Here is a 16,875-nt window from a genome sequence, read left to right on the forward strand (position 1 = left end):
GTGGCTTGTTCCCATGTGACTGCTCAGTGAGCACACACTGATGCCAGCCCCTCCACACAGGGGACCTGGGAAGGGGGACTGAGTCCTTAGACCTGTGTGTGCAGCTCTCAGAGGGCTTCAGTGGACAGGAGCAGGCACCTGGGAATGGCAGTGTTTGGGGGATAATGGTCCACTATGTAACTAACATCACTGGATCAGTGGCCCCATGCAACCTTTCTGAATCCAGCTTTTCTGCTGTGCAGGCACAGTGCTACAGCTCCTTCGTAGGAGCGAGTGTGTCAACCCCTGGAGGTTTGCCAGGAATTAGTGTTGGTAAGCAGGGCGTGGGGCCTTGTTAGTGGAGGTGGTTCCTGCCCATTCCCCCTACCTCAGTAGGGGCTTGGCTGCCATTGGGTGCTTGCTCTCTGAGATGACTGACACCCACATTTGGAACCTCATAACCTGGGCCTCTGGGGACTAATTCCATAATCTCGGTGTGCAGAAAGAGCCTGGCTGATCAGTTTCTCCATTTTTCCTTATTACCAGAACAGTCTTGTACCTTTGCATGCTGAATCTTGAGCTCTTCCATGTCTGAGGTCCCTGTGCCTCCTTTCTGGAGCCCTGCCTGAGGGCCTAGCTGCCGGGAGTTCGAAGTACACAGACATGGAATTTTAGGATCTCATCTCTTTATTCCAGTCACACTGGCCAGTGTGTAGCCTGGGGGATGGGGCAGAAGCCCAGAGTGGGGCAGCAATTTCTACCAGGGCACACAGCAAATTCAGAGATACAGCAGGGCGGAAGCCAAGTGCAGAGACTGCTTGGTAGCCTCGGTTGCATTGTGTGTGAGTGCTTTTTGACTAACCAGCCCTTTTCTGGCTACCTGGACTAGTGCTCTGCCTCTTACTGTATGCTGGCCCCCACAGGAAGACCGGAAGGGAACAACTGTTAAGAGAATGGAGCCTGCTAGGTTTGGCCATCACCTCTGGCCTCCCATGCCTCTCTTTCCACCCCATCTCTCACCCCTGTGCCGTCCTCTGACAGCTAGTCAGTCGCCACAGCTGCTTTCTAGGCTGTTTCCTGCTTCTTTGGTAACTTTCTGTTGCCTGAAAGTCAAGCGGGAGCAGAGCAGGGCTAGCAGGAAAAAGGAGGCGTAAAAAGGAGGAATGTTTGCTTGGGGCAGGAGTTCGGCTCAGCAGTTAACAGCACTTGCTGCTTTTGTAGAAGACTCCGGTTCGGTTCCCAGAATCTACTTGTGGCTCACTTGCGTTTGTAACACGAGTTTCAAAATTTCTGGCAACTCTTCTGGCCCTTGCGAGCAAGCACACAGTGCACAGGCATGCGAGCAAAGCACTCATAACACATTTTTTAATCTTTAAAAAACCGAAGATAAGAGAAACGAAAAGGCTTGGGGTGGGGGGTAGAAGCTAGGTATCCTTTTGAGCAAGCCTGGCTAGCACCCGGCGTTTCCAGTGAGTGGAAGCGTCCCTAGCACCGACTACTCTTGCGGGGAAGCAAAGGCGAAGTCACCCGACTGAGCTAGGAGGAGTGGGGAGGAGCCGGCTACAAGAGCGAGTCACTGGGCTGGCGGTCTGGTGCAGTCGCAGCCTGCCCTGACGGCTGGACCTATGAGCCAGCCTGATCTTCCTCGGCCCGCCCTCCTGCCTCCAAGTAATGAGGATGGCGTCACCGCTGCCCGCGCCACGTGCTCCCCCGCCGCCTGCCTGCCGAGCTGCTTTGTACGCAGCAGCAAAAATCCGAGGCCCAGGGAGGCTTTCAAAACTTGGGGAGGGTTTTGTTTGTTTTTTAAAGCGAAGAAGGACCTTACCCCTATTAAGACTACGCAAGATGCTGAGAGGCGTGGAGACCCCAAGCCCTGGCCGCCACGAGGCTGCAGGAACTCGGGAGCTTGGTGGATGGGCTGTGGGTTCTCTTATTTTCGGGAATGGGGGTGGGAGGATGATTCTGACCTAGGACAGAAGGCGTTGTGTGGCAGAAAAGAAAAAAATGACCCAGCTCAGAGCCCAGCCCCCCTGCGCCTGGGTCCTCTGCTGAACTATCAATCTCTCCGGCCCACTTCCTCCTTGACCGTGGGCCATATTTTAAAAATTTAAGTAATAAGAAGGCAGGGGAGATGGCTCAGCAGTTATGAACACTTGCAGCTCCTGCAGAGGACCTGAAATCTGTTCTCAGGACTCGCATCCAGCTCCTCATGGCCCCCTGTAATTCCTCCGAGAGTGCCTCTGCCCCTACACAAGTGGCATTCTCTCACAGAGACACAGAAATAAAACTTTAAGATTTAAAAAAAAATCTATAGATGAGATCCTAAGTGTGGTGTTTGTTTTCACTGGGTATGTGTGCTCTTAGTGGGTTTTGTTTGCTTTCCGTTTTATTTGTATTAATGTGGATGTGTAATTAACATGTACGCAAGTGCCTAGAGAGAATGGGGCATCGAATCCACTCTCCCCAGCTGGAGTTACAGGCAGTTGTGAGCCTCTGACCCGGAGCTGGGTCCCAAACTCAGGCCCTCTACAAAAGCGGCAAGTGCTCTTGCCTGCTGAGCCATATCTCTAGCTCCTAAAATGTATTCCTTGCGTCGGGTTATGGTTGGAAAACGCTGACCTCTAATCCCTAAGATCCCTGTAACTTTCAAAATATCCAACCCGCCCTCCACCCCCAGAGCCGTGTCCCTTCCCTCACGGAACCTGATCGAGTTGTAGGTTTCACCACACGGGTTGGTCAGAAGATTTTACCGTTAAAAACAAACGCAAGTGTATACACATCCTTTATCTCTGCCTCAGACCTCGGTGACTCACACAATTTGGCCTTCTAGCTGGGAATGGAATCTGCAGCAGGGGATGGCCCATTTAAAAGCTGACCTAGTTAAAACCCAGGAGCACCAAAAAACACTGGGTCAATTTGATTTTGAGTCTTCTGTTCGAAGCCTGGAAGCTGGAGCCTAAATTGGTCAGGGACTGACAAGGTTGAAACTGAAGCTACACGGATTTATCCAATTCTCGTTCAGTAAAGGAAGCGGAAATTATGGCTGGAGGTTGGCGTAGAAAACCAGGTGTAGAGGTTGAGCCTAGAGCGTTTGTGTTGAACACACTCTACAGCCCGGGAGCAGATGGGAGGCTTGGGGTGCTGGACTAGAAGCCTGCAGCAGGAAACCTTGGAGGACTGGGGACTGGTTAGGAGCTGTTGTTCCCATAGAACATCTTTACCGTGGATACCATAGTAGAGCCAGTGGGTGAAGGGGTGATGGGTAACTTTTTTTTTTCTTTCAAGCTTGCAAAATTCTAGGCTGGACTCCTTATTGTTAATCTGGCCCTAGATCGTTGGCACTAGAATTCTGAGAGGAAACTGGAGGCCAGGAGAAGTGTGGAACGAGACCACTGGCTTCCACTCTTCTCACTGCAGTGATCCCAATCATAAAGTTATTTTCGTTGCTACTTCATAACTGTAATTTTGCTACAATATCTGTTTTCTGATGGTCTTAGGCAGATCCTGTGAAAGGGCCGTTCAACCCCAGAGAGGTGGAGACCGGCAGGTGGGCTAGAGAGAGGACTTGGACCAGAGCCACGTCTGTCTGACTAGAGTCAGCCTTCTGAGTTGCCATAGAAGTTCTGAAAAAGTAAGGGGCAGCTCTTAGAGTGTCCTTCCCCCCTGGGTTGTTGTTATTATTATTATTATTATTATTATTATTATTATTATTATTATTATTATTATTATTATTATTTAGAAGGCTGTCGTAGACCCAAGCTGTCCATTTTAACCAGAGCCAGCATCACAGCCATGTGACCTATACACATAGTTAGCTGTCACTGTTGTAGAATTCTGTGTGAGGCTTTGTTTTGTATTTTGAGACAAGAGTTTCACGTAGCCCAGGCTGGTCTCAAACTCACAGTGTAGCTGAGGATGGTATTGAACTTGTAATTCTCCTTCCTCTACCCAGTTTATGTAATATTAGGGGATCAAACAGGAGACTTAATGCATCCTAGGCAAGTAGGCAAGCACTCTATCTACCAGTTCAATGCTCTAGGTAAATTTGGAGCAAGGGACCCATCGTTTCATTTTGCACTGGGCTGTAGTTACGTAGCCATTCCTGACTGGGACAGCACCCCTCCTTGGTCTTTCTGGATACCTTTTATCTCTCCTCAGTGGACTCTTGGCTATTTACCAGCTAACTGTGGATTCTCAGCATGCCACCATATCTCTCTCTAATTCTAATGTAAATGCTCTCTCTCTCTCTCTCTCTCTCTCTCTCTCTCTCTCTCTCTCTCTCACCCCATCTTGGTTCACCATGGAGTCTGTGACCCTTCAGCCAACCACGAGGCAGAAGTGTCCTGTATAGAGAATTGGGGCCGTGTGTGCCGAGTGCTGCGACAGTTTGGTAGGGTGGCAGCTGATCCAGGCTGGTGCCTGACTGGCAGGCACACACCCAGAGCTGTTGCATGAAAGGTAGAGCGTGTGTATTGATTCCACCTGCCACAGTGCGCTGTTAATGCTTGGTGCATCAAGGCTGTCGTCACCCGTCACCCCCCCTCACCCCCCTTGTATTCCTAGTACTTATATTGTGTCTGTCCCAGTAAGAGGGACATTTGCTAAGCAGTGCTGTCCTGTGCATTCCCTCTAGGCTGATTATGGGGAAGGACAGTCTCTGACCTCTAGGAGGATCAGATGCTTAATACACGATTAAATGATTCATGCCGCCTCCGAGCTCCGTACCCAGCCTTGGGTTCTTAGAGCCAGCTACAGGGATGGCTTCCTGGGAGGGAGGTCTTGAATTAGATTAGGTTGTGAGGGTAGGAGATGGGGGAGGCTAGTAGGTCACACTTAGAAATTTGAATGCTCTCCCTGACACTAACCAGCCGGGAGTGTTTCAGAAGCTAGAGTTTGCAGTTTATATATAGGTTAGGCTGATGTCGCCATCCTTTTTCTAAGGAGATGGAATCTTGGACTTCAGAGAACAGAGATGGTATCCTGCAACCCAGATTAGGGGGTCTTGCATCCAGGGTGAGGTCGGTCACCAGTAGCCCAGGCTATCGCATAACCACATCCTCCCCTGAGATCACTGCCTTCAAGACAAACACGTCTGAAGTAACTCCGTGGCCATGGCCAGGGCTTCAGTGTTTGAAGAAAGGTCACATCTGAGAAATGTGTAAGGACCAGACTTGGTGGTTTTGAGACAAACAAGTCTTGTGCTGAGTGAATGTGTTTGTGTCTGTCATGAAGTTCAGCTTTCACTGGTGAGAAGTGAAGACAGACCCAAACCTGGGGTGGGGGTCAGGGGGTAAGGTTTGTTTGGAGAACAGGAGAGCCAGGCCAGGCTGACTTCTTATGAATGTGTGGCGCCTCCCTGCTGCCTGCAGGATGTGAATGCCAGCCCCCTCCTGGGTGTGACCTCTGGGGCAATGAAGATCGCCTCGTGCCTGGGGCTGGGTGATCCTGTGCGAGCAGAGTAGTCCTGGTCTCTGGGGATATTGTTGTATTAAGGGCTGGTGGAACTGGGAGGGAGTCTAAACCCAAAGTACAGATTTTCAGTTTAATTTTAACTTGTAGTTCGCTCTGCTCACACTCAGGACTTGGCAGGAGAAGTGGGTCTTTATTTTCTTTTTCTTTCTTTTTTTTTTTTAAGCACAGCACTCCTTGGATACAAAAGGGATGTTCACACATGGAAGGGCTAGAGAAGAGGCCGCCAAGGGCGGAGGAAGTGGGTTAGAAATGATAACAGTAGCAGGGAGAGTCCCCTCAGTCACAGGCCTTGGGAAGGGGGTGTGGGTGGAGGGAAGACAGGCAGAAGACTCACACGGGGGAAGATGGCTAGTTTTCGCTTTGTCCAGTTTGAGCCACTTCTCAGCCTGCGAGGGTTGAGCTTTCTACACAATACTGAGACCTTCGGGTCTATGCCCGGGCCCCTCCTAAACTGTGCAGGACACCCTTAACTCCCTGTCAGGAAGGAGATGGAGAAAAGCAAAGGAGATAGGGTGGGGGGTAGGGGGTGAGGAAGGCCACCTGAGACTTTCCCAGAGGGAGAGGAGACGGCCCCTACTCTTCAGGGCCTCACACCCCACTGGAGGAGTCAAAGCCCCTGAGCCAGGCCAGATTGAGCTTTGCACCTTGGTGACTGAAGAGGTGGATGTGCTGCCCACCCCCCCCAAACTGGTGAAACAGGAAAGGGCTGGAGGGAAGCCATTACAGCCATCGGGGCCTATGGAGTTGAGTGATATCTGGTCAGGCACTGTCCCGGTACCTTGAGGTGTCAGAAGTGCTTCAGGGGACCAGCACTGGACACCTCGCTTAGGCAGTCACCTGCTGGGCCTGAATTTCAGGCTGAGTATTTCTTTCTCTTACTCATTTCTTGAGACAAGTTCTTGTATAATCCAAGTGGGCTTCAAACCTGGCTGTGTGGCCAAATGGTGACCTTGAACATAGTTTGTGTGTTGCTGGGGGTCAGAACCAGACAGAACCAGAACCGACTGAGCCGCGTCTTCACACCACACAGGTGTTTCTGAATGTGGCTGTACACGGAGGGACTCCCCCTCCCTCCATGGTGTAGCTAGGGTATGTGTAATATTTAAAATGTGTCTGTTGTTGGGGAGGCTGGTCAGTGTGTGTGTGTGTGTGTGTGTGTGTGTGTGTGTGTGTGTGTGTGTGTGTGTGTAAACTGTAGCTGTGATGGCTTACCTATTGTCCCTAACAGGAGGGGCTCCCAGTTTGGGTGTGGTGCTGGGAGGTGGTGGGGACTGGCCTGGTCCACTGTAGAAATGCAAGGCAGCTTGTTCTGCTAGCAGGAGTTGGGAGGTGCCGTGCCCCCCACCCCCACCCCCACCCCCTGAGCATCCCCCATAGAGGCAACAAGAAATTCCCTTGATGGTCCATCATTACTTTCTTCATCCCAGGTCCCCTTACAACACTTGCTAATGGCATTAAGGGGAGAGGCTGTTACCACTCTAGGAAAACCACAAATGTCTGCAGCCTCTGAGGATATACGGGGATCTGCTGTTGGAAGCAGGGATTCCCTGGAAAACCAGTTAAGGAAGAAGACTGGAGCACAGGAGTCCAACACCTCATACTGTGTCCCTTGGCCCCACAGCCACTCCCTCCATTTGCTTGCTGCCCACAGCGAGGCCTCCTCTCTACCGTTTTCTTGCCTGAGGGGGAAGGGCTCCAAGGTTTTGTTCTTACAGTCTAACCAGTGAGGGCTTGACCTGGACCCGTGGCCTCTTAGATCCATCAAGAAGATGGAGCACGGCCAGGGCAGAGGCTTAGAGCTTGTGATTCAGGGAGGAAGGTGGTGTTCCGGGCTTTCTTCCCTTCAGGTAGAACTGTGAATCCCTGCTAGACTGTCCTGCCTGGAGTGCTCACTGTATCCACAGGAAAGAAGGAGGCAGGGCTCTGAGACCCAGGTACCCCATAGTCTCTGCCCTGACCATTAGCCTGGAGTGACCCTGTTGTACCTCTTCCCTGCAAAGTGGCTGAATACAAGCAGTCGCTGGAAGACCAGAGGAATCTCCAGCAAGGTCCTCTTAGAGGAGAAGTGCAGCCGTGGGTGGGGACTGGCTCGTGGGATCTTTATGCAGCGTGGCGGGGGAGGAGGGCAGTGGCAACCCTGTGAGCCACGTGGGCCTGTGGTGAATCCCATAGATTGAGGGTACAGCATAGCCAGTCAGTATTTTCAATGCTTGCCAGAGGCTGCAGGGTGGAAGCTGGTTCTGAGGCAGAGTCCTGGGGTGCAAGGGTGCGCTGGGACAAGTGCCATTGGGAGGGGTCAGTCTTCTCTTTTTAGACTCCTTTCAGCCAGTCCTGGTGCCACAGATCTCTAATCCTAACTCAGAAGCAAGTCAAGAGGGTTACAAATTGCAGACCTTTTAAAGGAAGTCCGGGTCCAACTTAGGCAATTCAGAGAAAGCCTGTGTCAAAATAAAAAGGGATAGAAAAAAAAATAAAACGTGAAATAAAGGGAGCAGATGTTTGCTCAGCATACGTGAGCACCTCTGCTCAACCCTCCGTTCCGTACCACAGGAAGGGTTCCTGGTATCACCAAGAGACTGGGTTCCCCAAGCACCTGGCTTGCCTTGGGGTACCTTGGTCTGCCTGCCAATCCCTTCGGCTGTTTGTGACTTCCCTGAGACCCACTGGCTTTCCCCTGGCCTATATCATCCTGCAGTGAGTTTGGTTTAGAACCTCCTCACCAGAGTGACTTTCACTGTCTCTTTCTGCTCTGTCAGAAACAGAGTCACACCTTCCATCCCCACCCTCCCTGCCCTTGGAGAGGGAGTGGGTAGGGACCCTCGAATTTCAGTGTTGCTGTCTTAGGCATGCAGGTTTTCTCCTCTTCCACGAGGCAGGGGCCAAGGAAAACATCCATGAACCATGTGGTCCAGTAACTGTGCCTTGTGTCTCTGTGTACTTAAGATTAAAATAACACCAAATGTTCAGGGCCACACGAGGCTTGTGGCTCTGTTCTTGGACAGCACCAAATATTTTCTTTCTGGTGGAACCGTCTCCTGGACAGTACTGTCTAGGCACAAGGACTTTGAAGAGGGTTCTCCGCTATGCTGCTGCCATGGTGGGCCAGGCCTCAGTGGGCAGGCTGAGGCCAGAGGAAGGAGGAGAGCAAGCATTAGTGTGTTCTGGGTAATCCATGAGTACTTGGGGGGCGGGAAGCAAGTGGGGTGCTGAGTGTGAGAAGTGAGTAGTCTGCCTCCAGTGGGTGTCTGGCCAGGACATTTGTAGGCAGGGATAGAGGTGTGCATATCCAATGTTCTGTCTGGGTCTTGCTAATGGTGGGATGACGGGGAGAGGTTGATCGTCCTTTGCTCTGAGGCAGAGCTGATCTGGATAAAGCAATTGATAGCCGTTGGGAGTTGGAGCACCTCTTTGACCCCTTCTCTCTGTCTGCTCACGCCACTCTTCCCTTTCTAGGTGAAAGAGCTGGTCCTGGATAACTGTCGGTCAATTGAAGGCAAAATCGAAGGCCTCACGGATGAGTTTGAAGAACTGGAATTCCTAAGTACAATCAACGTAGGCCTCACCTCCATTTCCAACTTACCAAAGTTAAACAAACTCAAGAAGGTAAACAGCCTGGGAGGCTGGGGTGGGGGAGGCTTTGTGCTCCGGGGAGCATAATTAAGGCAAGGCCAGGTGCTTGCTCCAACTTGCTGGCACGTTCTCTGGGGAGAGTGGCCCTGAGCCCGGTGTTAAACGCACTTTCCCTTCCTGCCTCACACAGCTTGAATTAAGCGAAAACAGAATCTCAGGGGACCTGGAAGTATTGGCAGAGAAATGTCCGAACCTTAAGCATCTAAATTTAAGTGGCAACAAAATAAAAGATCTCAGCACAATAGAGCCGCTGGTGAGTCCCTGGGGTCCTCCCCTTTCCTCAGGGGTGGTGGGGAGCCCAACTTTCACAGTTACATTTATTTATCACTGTTTTTCTTCGACTCTCATCCAGTGCTGTGAGCTAGTTGGGCACTGTTTCTGCTTAGTCCATGGAGAATTCAGTTGGACCAAGGTCACCCGGCCAGAATGGGCACCCAGTGTGGGGCAGGGAGTGGAGCCTGGTCTGGTGTGTGCCCTTCAGCCTGGGTTGTGCTGTCTGGGCTCACAGCCTGACTGGCTTGCCACCCTTTGAGAAGAGAGGAGCAAACCTAGATGTAAGCTGACTCTGGAGGTAGATCGGTCATCCTTTCTCCCAAGGCTTAGGCTAGTGGGTTAGGAATTAGTGCTGACACACAAGGCTCCTGGAGTGTGAGGCTGTGCTTGGTGGGAGCCCAGTGCAAACCTTCATTTGCATATGGAGAGAAGAGTGTCTATTGGTGACCAGTGCCTCAGAGACAGGATGGAAGACACTTCTGGTTCTTGCTTTACTCATTTTCCAGTTAGAAGGGGAAATTTTAGTCAGAATGACAATCTCTGCCACCACGTCCTAGGCGCAGTATTCTTCTGGTTTTTAAGGAAACAGCCTGAAAATGTGACAAAAAGAATCCTTTGGAACTAGAGAAAAGTCACAAAGCTTGACTTGAGGAAGGACTGGGGACACGGCAAAGGAGGCTGGGCAAGTCCACAAAGCACCCATCAGTCTCCGAGCAGCCTGAAGTCCTGGTGTCAGGTGGTCCTAACACCAAGTTGACATTGTTGCTTCAAGCTCAGACGTCACCTGTCTGTCTGTCTTGCTAATAAAACACACTGACCACAGAAAGTTCTTTCCAGGTCTCCCACTGACCTATGCGAAGGCAGGGCTGATTTTTTTTCTGCCTGGAAGCCCTGGCATCATCACCTTGTTCCAAAGAGAAACCTCTTCAGAGTTCTGACTCATGTGTGTTGGGAGTGTGTAGACAGCTGAGTCTAAAGTCTTCCTGAGGCAGTGTGGCAGGGTCACCACTGGGGAGCAGGCACGCACACATTCCCACTTCTCTGCACACAGGTCACATACGTTTCTGTGGCTTCCCATCCTGGTTATTGATATGATGTCCTCTGTCCTCCCAGATGCTGGGCCACCTCCCTGCCTTTGGCCCCGCCACTAAGAATCACCTGGGTCTATGTATAAAAGTGGTAGAGAATCAAGACTTTCTCTGAGGGGCCTACTCTTCCTAGTTTGACCTGGTCCCCATGGCAACAGGGACTCAGTATGGGATGGGTCTTTGAATGAGATGGGAGGTCAGGATTCAGCTGCATTTCTTTGCTAGCTGGGTGCCTCCTTGCTTTCTGGGCCTCCATTTTCTTACCTATCCAACATGATAGCATTGGCCAGGACTGGTCTGACCTCAGTGGGTAAAGCACTTGCTGTGCAGACATGAGGATATGAGTTCAAATCCTCAGAGCCCAAGTCACAGCTGGGAACGGCAATGCACCCCTGAACCCCCCAGTGCTAGAATGTTGTCCTCATGTGGGTCCCAGGGGCTGGGCCAGCAGTCTAATCAAAAAGATGAGTTCCAGATTCAGTGAGAGACTCTGTCACTGCATACATACATGCATATGTACATACATACATGCATGTGTGTGTAAAACAATAAAGATAACCAGAGTTGACCTAACTTCTACTAGTGAGTGTGTGTGCACACTTGTACACACGCGCACACCATGTACACATGCACAAGGGCATACCTGGCTTCCTTCTCTCAGAATTCTTGGGCTGTCTGTGGTGCCTTTCCTAGGGCGTTTCCCCTTCCTTCCCCTTTTCCATGGTTCGCCCTCACTGTTGACTACCTTTCTCCACTTGCAGAAGAAGTTAGAGAATCTCAAGAGCCTAGACCTGTTTAACTGTGAGGTGACCAACCTGAATGCCTACCGAGAAAACGTGTTCAAGCTCCTGCCCCAGGTCATGTACCTCGATGGCTATGACAGAGACAACAAGGAGGCCCCTGACTCTGATGTTGAGGGCTACGTGGAGGATGACGACGAGGAAGATGAGGATGGTAGGTGGCAATGGGGATCCTGGATACAGGAGCTTACTCTGGACAAGCTGGCAAACCATAGAGGGAAATGGACCTGGTGGCCTCAAGTCCCCAAAGGAAGGACAATGTGTATATCTCTATAGTGTAACCCCAGGCTTGGGAGGAGAAGAGGTCAGTTGTGGGGATGGGCTCCCCAGGACCTTTTCTCCTTCCGGGAGTCCAGGGTCTTCTGCTGGAGAGGCTGTGGCGCCCCCTGGTGGTTGCAGCGTGTAGGACCACTGGCCAGCATTGGGCCCTTCAGAAGCCAAGGGAAGTTGGGGGCTGTAGTCAATGTCAGATCCCTTGGGAAGGAAGGGGAGGCTAAGGGCCCCTCCTCCCAGCCCCATCCCGTTGTCTCTGCAGGTTCCTTTCAGTGAGCACCCTGCGGCTCTACTGTGGGGCTTTCTAGCCCAAGCAAAGCTAAGCACTCAGACAGTGCCAGGCAGTGCAGACATAAGATTCTGTTGTCCTTGTTGGTCTGGGGTCTTCTATGAGATGGTCATATATGTTCATATATTGTCAGCCTTGGTGGAGATCCTTTTCCCAATAGATTGTAAGTGTCCCCCTTTTGGACACAGTGTAGTTCTGTGATATGTGGCAGGGCTCTGTGGTACAGCCCCGGGCCAGCTTCAAGCCCCTGCTCCCCTACACAGACCACTTGTGGCCTTGAACAAGGCATTTCTCTGAAGAGGGATTAATTGATTTAGCCTCTTTGCTTCCCTGGGGCCCCGGAGCTTCTTGCTCAAACCTCTGTGTCTCTGTGGCCTTACCCGTAGCATCTTCCACGTATCTGACTTTGAAAGAAGGCTTATAACATGAGTCACTTTTTGTGCGTTTGGCCATGCGAACAACACCTCTGTGCATTAGAGCAGTCTGGTTCTGAGCTTTGGTGGGGGTGGGGCAGACATGGACCCTCAGTCATCTCAGTCCATGTTGCCTTCTTGCCACCCACCCCCCACAGAGGAGGAGTATGATGAATACGCCCAGCTAGTGGAAGATGAAGAGGAAGAGGATGAGGAGGAAGAAGGGGAGGAAGAGGACGTGAGTGGAGAGGAAGAGGTAAGGCGGAGGGGCTGGGCATTTGTGTAGTCTCACCTCTGACCTGGCAGGCGCCTGCCTCATTATCAGTCACAGCCACCCAGGAAGGAGCCATGATGGTTTATTTCCTGCCCACTGTCGGGGAAGGGAAAGGGAAAAGGAAAGGGATCTATTTCCAAAACTTTTATGGTACAGACTTTGCTGCACAGACATCAGCTGATGTTCTGGGGAAGTTGTTTCAGAGTAGGATGAGGAGGCTGGAAGCAGGGGCTCAGTGTGCTTTGGGTGGGGCCTTTCTTTGGATGTCAGGGGACAACTTTTGGGAGTCAGTTCTGTTCTTTTGCTGATTTCTGGGGATTGGACTCAGACCGCTAGGCTTGGCAGCAAGCACCCTCCCCTTGCTGAGCCCTCTTGCCAGCCCCCTACCTTTGGGGTTTTGTTTGTTTGTTTGTTTGTTTGTTTGTTTGTTTGTTTTTTGAGACACAGTTTCTCTGTATAGCTCTGGCTATCCTAGAACTCCCTTTGTAGACCAGGCTGGCTTCAATCTCAGAGATCCACCGGCCTCTGCCTCTTGAGTGTTGGGATCAAAAAGTGTGCATTGCCACTCCCTGGCTCCTGCTTGTTTTCATAATAGCCTCGTTCTAGCCCTGACTTGTGTGTGTTTGGACAGATTTCTTGGCTTTTTGGGTTTCTTGTAATCTGTGAGGTAGTGACCATGTCACCTCTCTCACTGGGTTATTGAGAGTATGGTGAGGGTATGGCAGCCATGAGTCTCAGGTGTCCACCTACACCTTCCTCCTTGTTCCATGCTGGGATTTGAGTTTGGGTCTCGGGGTCTCTCAAAGCAGGGTAATTTTCCATGAGTTGTTTAGAATACAGAATCTGTTCTTGCCACTAGTAACTGGTACACCAGGAAAGGTTTGCAGTGCACACTCGTGAACAGGTGCCTTCGGGCACACGTGCACACAGGCCATAGTCCCTCTTTCCCTCCTGGTTTTCCACCTCTTTGCTTGGTAGTGCACAAGTCCACCTGCCACACACCACCTGAGCATGTTTCGGGCCTGCCTACCCCAGGGCTCAGGAGGGTGGATGCCAGCAGAAAAGCCAGGTTCCCATCTGTTCCTGCAGTTTCTCTGTCTTCTGGGGTCAGTTCACAGCCCTACCTTTAAGGGATACTTGCAGGAGGGAACCTCTTTCCCTCGTACAGCTCCTGCCTGCTGTCATTAGAGCCCCACGTGTAGATTTTGTTCTATTTTTCTGTAATCTCATTGACCATCTGCCCTTTACCAGTACGTACGTACGTAAACACACACACACACACACACACACACACACACACACACACACACACACACACAGTCTTAGCAAACAGACCAGGGAGAGAACTATTCAATGATATAAAAGCAAATTTACTTCAACCATTCTTAGAAACAGTGAGCTGCCACATGCCATAGAAACCGTAGAAACCAGGCCTTCAGGTCCAGAGAGGCTACCAGCATGGAACCCTGGGAAAGACCCAGAACAAGGAGCCTAGAATGGGAGGATGACTTCAGGACTGGCTGAATCCCAAGCACATTGGATGTGAGGTCCTCAAGGGCCCTTGAGTCTATCTGCTGCACCCCACCCCTTCAGCTGCCCAGGCTTTGTTGGGGGGAGGGCCCAGGAAGGACAGCCAGGCTTGTCCACTTGATTCTTCATTTGCAGAAACTGGGGTCTTTCCCTTGAAGCTAAAACCATATTGAGGACAGATGCAAGAAAGGATGGCCTACTTTCAATGACAGGGCATCTGCCTAGGGAGCCTGGTCTCCTAAGAGCCTGCGCACTGTCAAGCTGCCTTTTTTCTAGGGACTGCACATCCAGTTTTTATAACACAGGGCAGTCCAAAACGACCCCACACCCAAGGTAACCACCAATATCTTACTTGATGTGGGAAATGTCTCAGGGCACATGTTGAAAGTCTTCTGACTCCAATGATTCCTTATACAAAACAGTAAGAAGCCCTACTGTGTGTTCACCCTGTGCTGTAGGCCTCATTGTGATGGGATGCAAGGCCTCCCTAGGCAGGGACATCTCTCTCTAACTCGTGTGTGTGTGTGTGTGTGTGTGTGTGTGTGTGTGTGTGTGTGTGTACACTAGCGTGTGTACACATACTTGTGTGTGCATGCAGCATGTGTGGAGGCCAGAAGTCAGTGTCAGTTGTGTTTCTCAGTCACAACCCACCTTATCTCTTGAGCCAAGGTCTCTTGTTGAACCTGGAACTCACTGATTGGCTAAACTGGCTACTGGTGAGCTCCTGTCTGTCTCCAAGGTGCTGGGATACACCTGTGTGCTGCTGGGCCCCGCTCCTATGTTCGGATCGATGGAACTGGGGAGCTGCCTCCCTAGACCCAGCAGGGGCACTTCTAATACCCTGCTGTCTGTCTTTGCCCCTAGGAGGATGAAGAAGGTTACAACGACGGGGAAGTGGATGATGAGGAAGATGAAGAAGATGCTGCTGGTATGTCAGCCTTCTTGCTCTCTCCTGGTGGCAGGCTGACCCCCTTGACTCTAGCATTGCTTTGGGCTTTAAGGGCCAAACAGTGGGGGACAAGGGGAATAACTCATGCTTCCTAGATATGCTCCGGTTTCAGGGCTGCCTGAAAGATGGCTGCCTGGTAACCATCCCTTTTCCTTGTTTTTCCAGAAGAAGAAGGGAGTCAGAAGCGAAAACGAGAGCCCGATGACGAGGGCGAAGAGGATGACTAAGGGGAATTAACCTGTTTGGGGAAATTCCTATTGTGATTTGACTGTTTTTACCCATATCCCCTCCCCCTCCTATTCCTGCCCCCCGAAACTTATTTTTTTCTGATTGTAGCGTTGCTGTGGGAATGAGAGGGGCAAAGTGTACTGGGGATTGCCGGGGGTGGGGTGGGGGTGGGAGGGGAGGAATAAAATACTATTTTTACTGCCACACTTTCTTTTCCCCCTTCCTTTTTCCTGTGTCTGGTTTTGTCCCCATAACTGCAATAGCTTAGTGCACACCAAGCGTTTGTTCTTACTCTCCAGAGAGGATGGCTTGGAGGTCTCTAACCTTTTCTGGTATGTCCCACATCCCCAGAGTTGATCAGGAGGCCGTGGCTGGCCTCCACCAGGTGACTCACAGCCCAAGAGCCGTCTTCTTCACTAACTCCTGTTCTGGTTCGTGTGGTCGCTGCCAGAGGCACCCAGCACCCTGGTTTGTAAATAGCAACCGAAAAGGCGTATTTTGGCACTGGTTTGGGGACAGTCCCCATCTCTCACCCCCTTTCCCCCTCCACAGATGTCAGTGCAAAGAGAGCTCTTGTTATTCTATGGCTGTGATCCTGAGAGCCAAAAAGAAAAGAAAAAAAAAAAAAACAGAAAACAAAACAACAACAAAACGCGGCAGGTTTAGGAGACACGTAAAATGGGAAAGAAGTGAACCTTCATGTTTCAGCTTCTTCAGAAAAGCCAACCTGTTCTATCTTGTTCTGTAAAATATTAGAGCAATTTGTTTTACAGAAATGGCAGGAGGACTCCTCGGGCGCTCCAGCTTAGAACCTTTTAACAAATCTAAGCTCTGGAAGCGCCCTGTGTGTCCTCTGGGTTTTTGTTCTGTTTGTTTTCCTTCTCAAATACATAGGAGCACGGAAAAGGAATGCAAGCTCGTATTTTCTTACCTGGTGGGACTCTGAAGTGGCCGCAGATTTCTCCTAGAGAGTGCGTGTGCCTTCAGCGTCCCCCTTCCAGATTGCTTTAGAAGTGACGTGCTGTTTCCTACCCTGTGTCTCATTTGTACAGATCAGCTGTAACTCATTTTTCTCCCGCCCCTGAGAAGAGCCAAACTTTGAGTTTTATGTCTGTTTGTCATTGATAAATTTCAATAAATCTTTTTTATACAATTTTGGGGGAGATGGCTTCTTTCGAGTCCTTACAAGCCATTGATCATCCTAGGATCAACTGCTGACCCTGGAGGGAAGTCATGTCACCTGCTAAACAGCTTTCTTACACGGAGGTTGAAGACTTTGTTCACAAAGCAAGCCTGGGTGGCATGTTCTACTTAAAGGCTACATTTTTTAAAGTGGGGGAAGGAGGAAAAAAGGGTACAAGACTTATAAATAAATACATAAATAAAGCACCCAGAAACCAGACCAACAATAAATAGCCCTTGGGTTTTTTTTGTTTTGTTTTGTTTTTTTAAATATCTTTGAGCGGGGTTGGGGATTTAGCTCAGTGGTAGAGCGCTTGCCTAGCAAGCGCAAGGCCCTGGGTTCGGTCCCCAGCTCCGGAAAAAAAAAAATTAAATATCTTTGAGCATCTTTGAGGTTTTTTTCATATTGTAAAAGAATGTATACTTAAACTCAGGAATGTATAAAACATTATTTAACACACCCTAGGCTTAACAGCTGGTATTTATTGTATTACC

General features: G+C 50.5%; 1 protein-coding gene across 5 annotated transcripts in view; it reads left to right on the forward strand.

Annotated features, from left to right (window-relative positions):
* Anp32a (acidic nuclear phosphoprotein 32 family member A) overlaps positions 1 to 16,351 on the forward strand; it is a 37,113-nt gene extending 20,762 nt beyond the window's left edge. For all 5 annotated transcript variants that reach the window (XM_087560546.1, NM_012903.2, XM_087560544.1 and 2 more), the window contains 6 exon segments: positions 8,905 to 9,054; positions 9,212 to 9,334; positions 11,204 to 11,396; positions 12,376 to 12,473; positions 14,886 to 14,949; positions 15,136 to 16,351. In XM_087560546.1, coding sequence (XP_087416672.1) covers positions 8,905 to 9,054; positions 9,212 to 9,334; positions 11,204 to 11,396; positions 12,376 to 12,473; positions 14,886 to 14,949; positions 15,136 to 15,197 — 690 coding nt within the window. In that variant the 3' untranslated portion in view covers positions 15,198 to 16,351.
* The last annotated feature ends 524 nt before the right edge of the window (positions 16,352 to 16,875 follow it).

The sequence above is a fragment of the Rattus norvegicus genome, chromosome 8 (assembly GCF_021556685.1).
Source record: "Rattus norvegicus strain SHRSP/BbbUtx chromosome 8, alternate assembly SHRSP_T2T, whole genome shotgun sequence".
NCBI classification, from domain to species: Eukaryota; Metazoa; Chordata; class Mammalia; order Rodentia; family Muridae; genus Rattus; species Rattus norvegicus.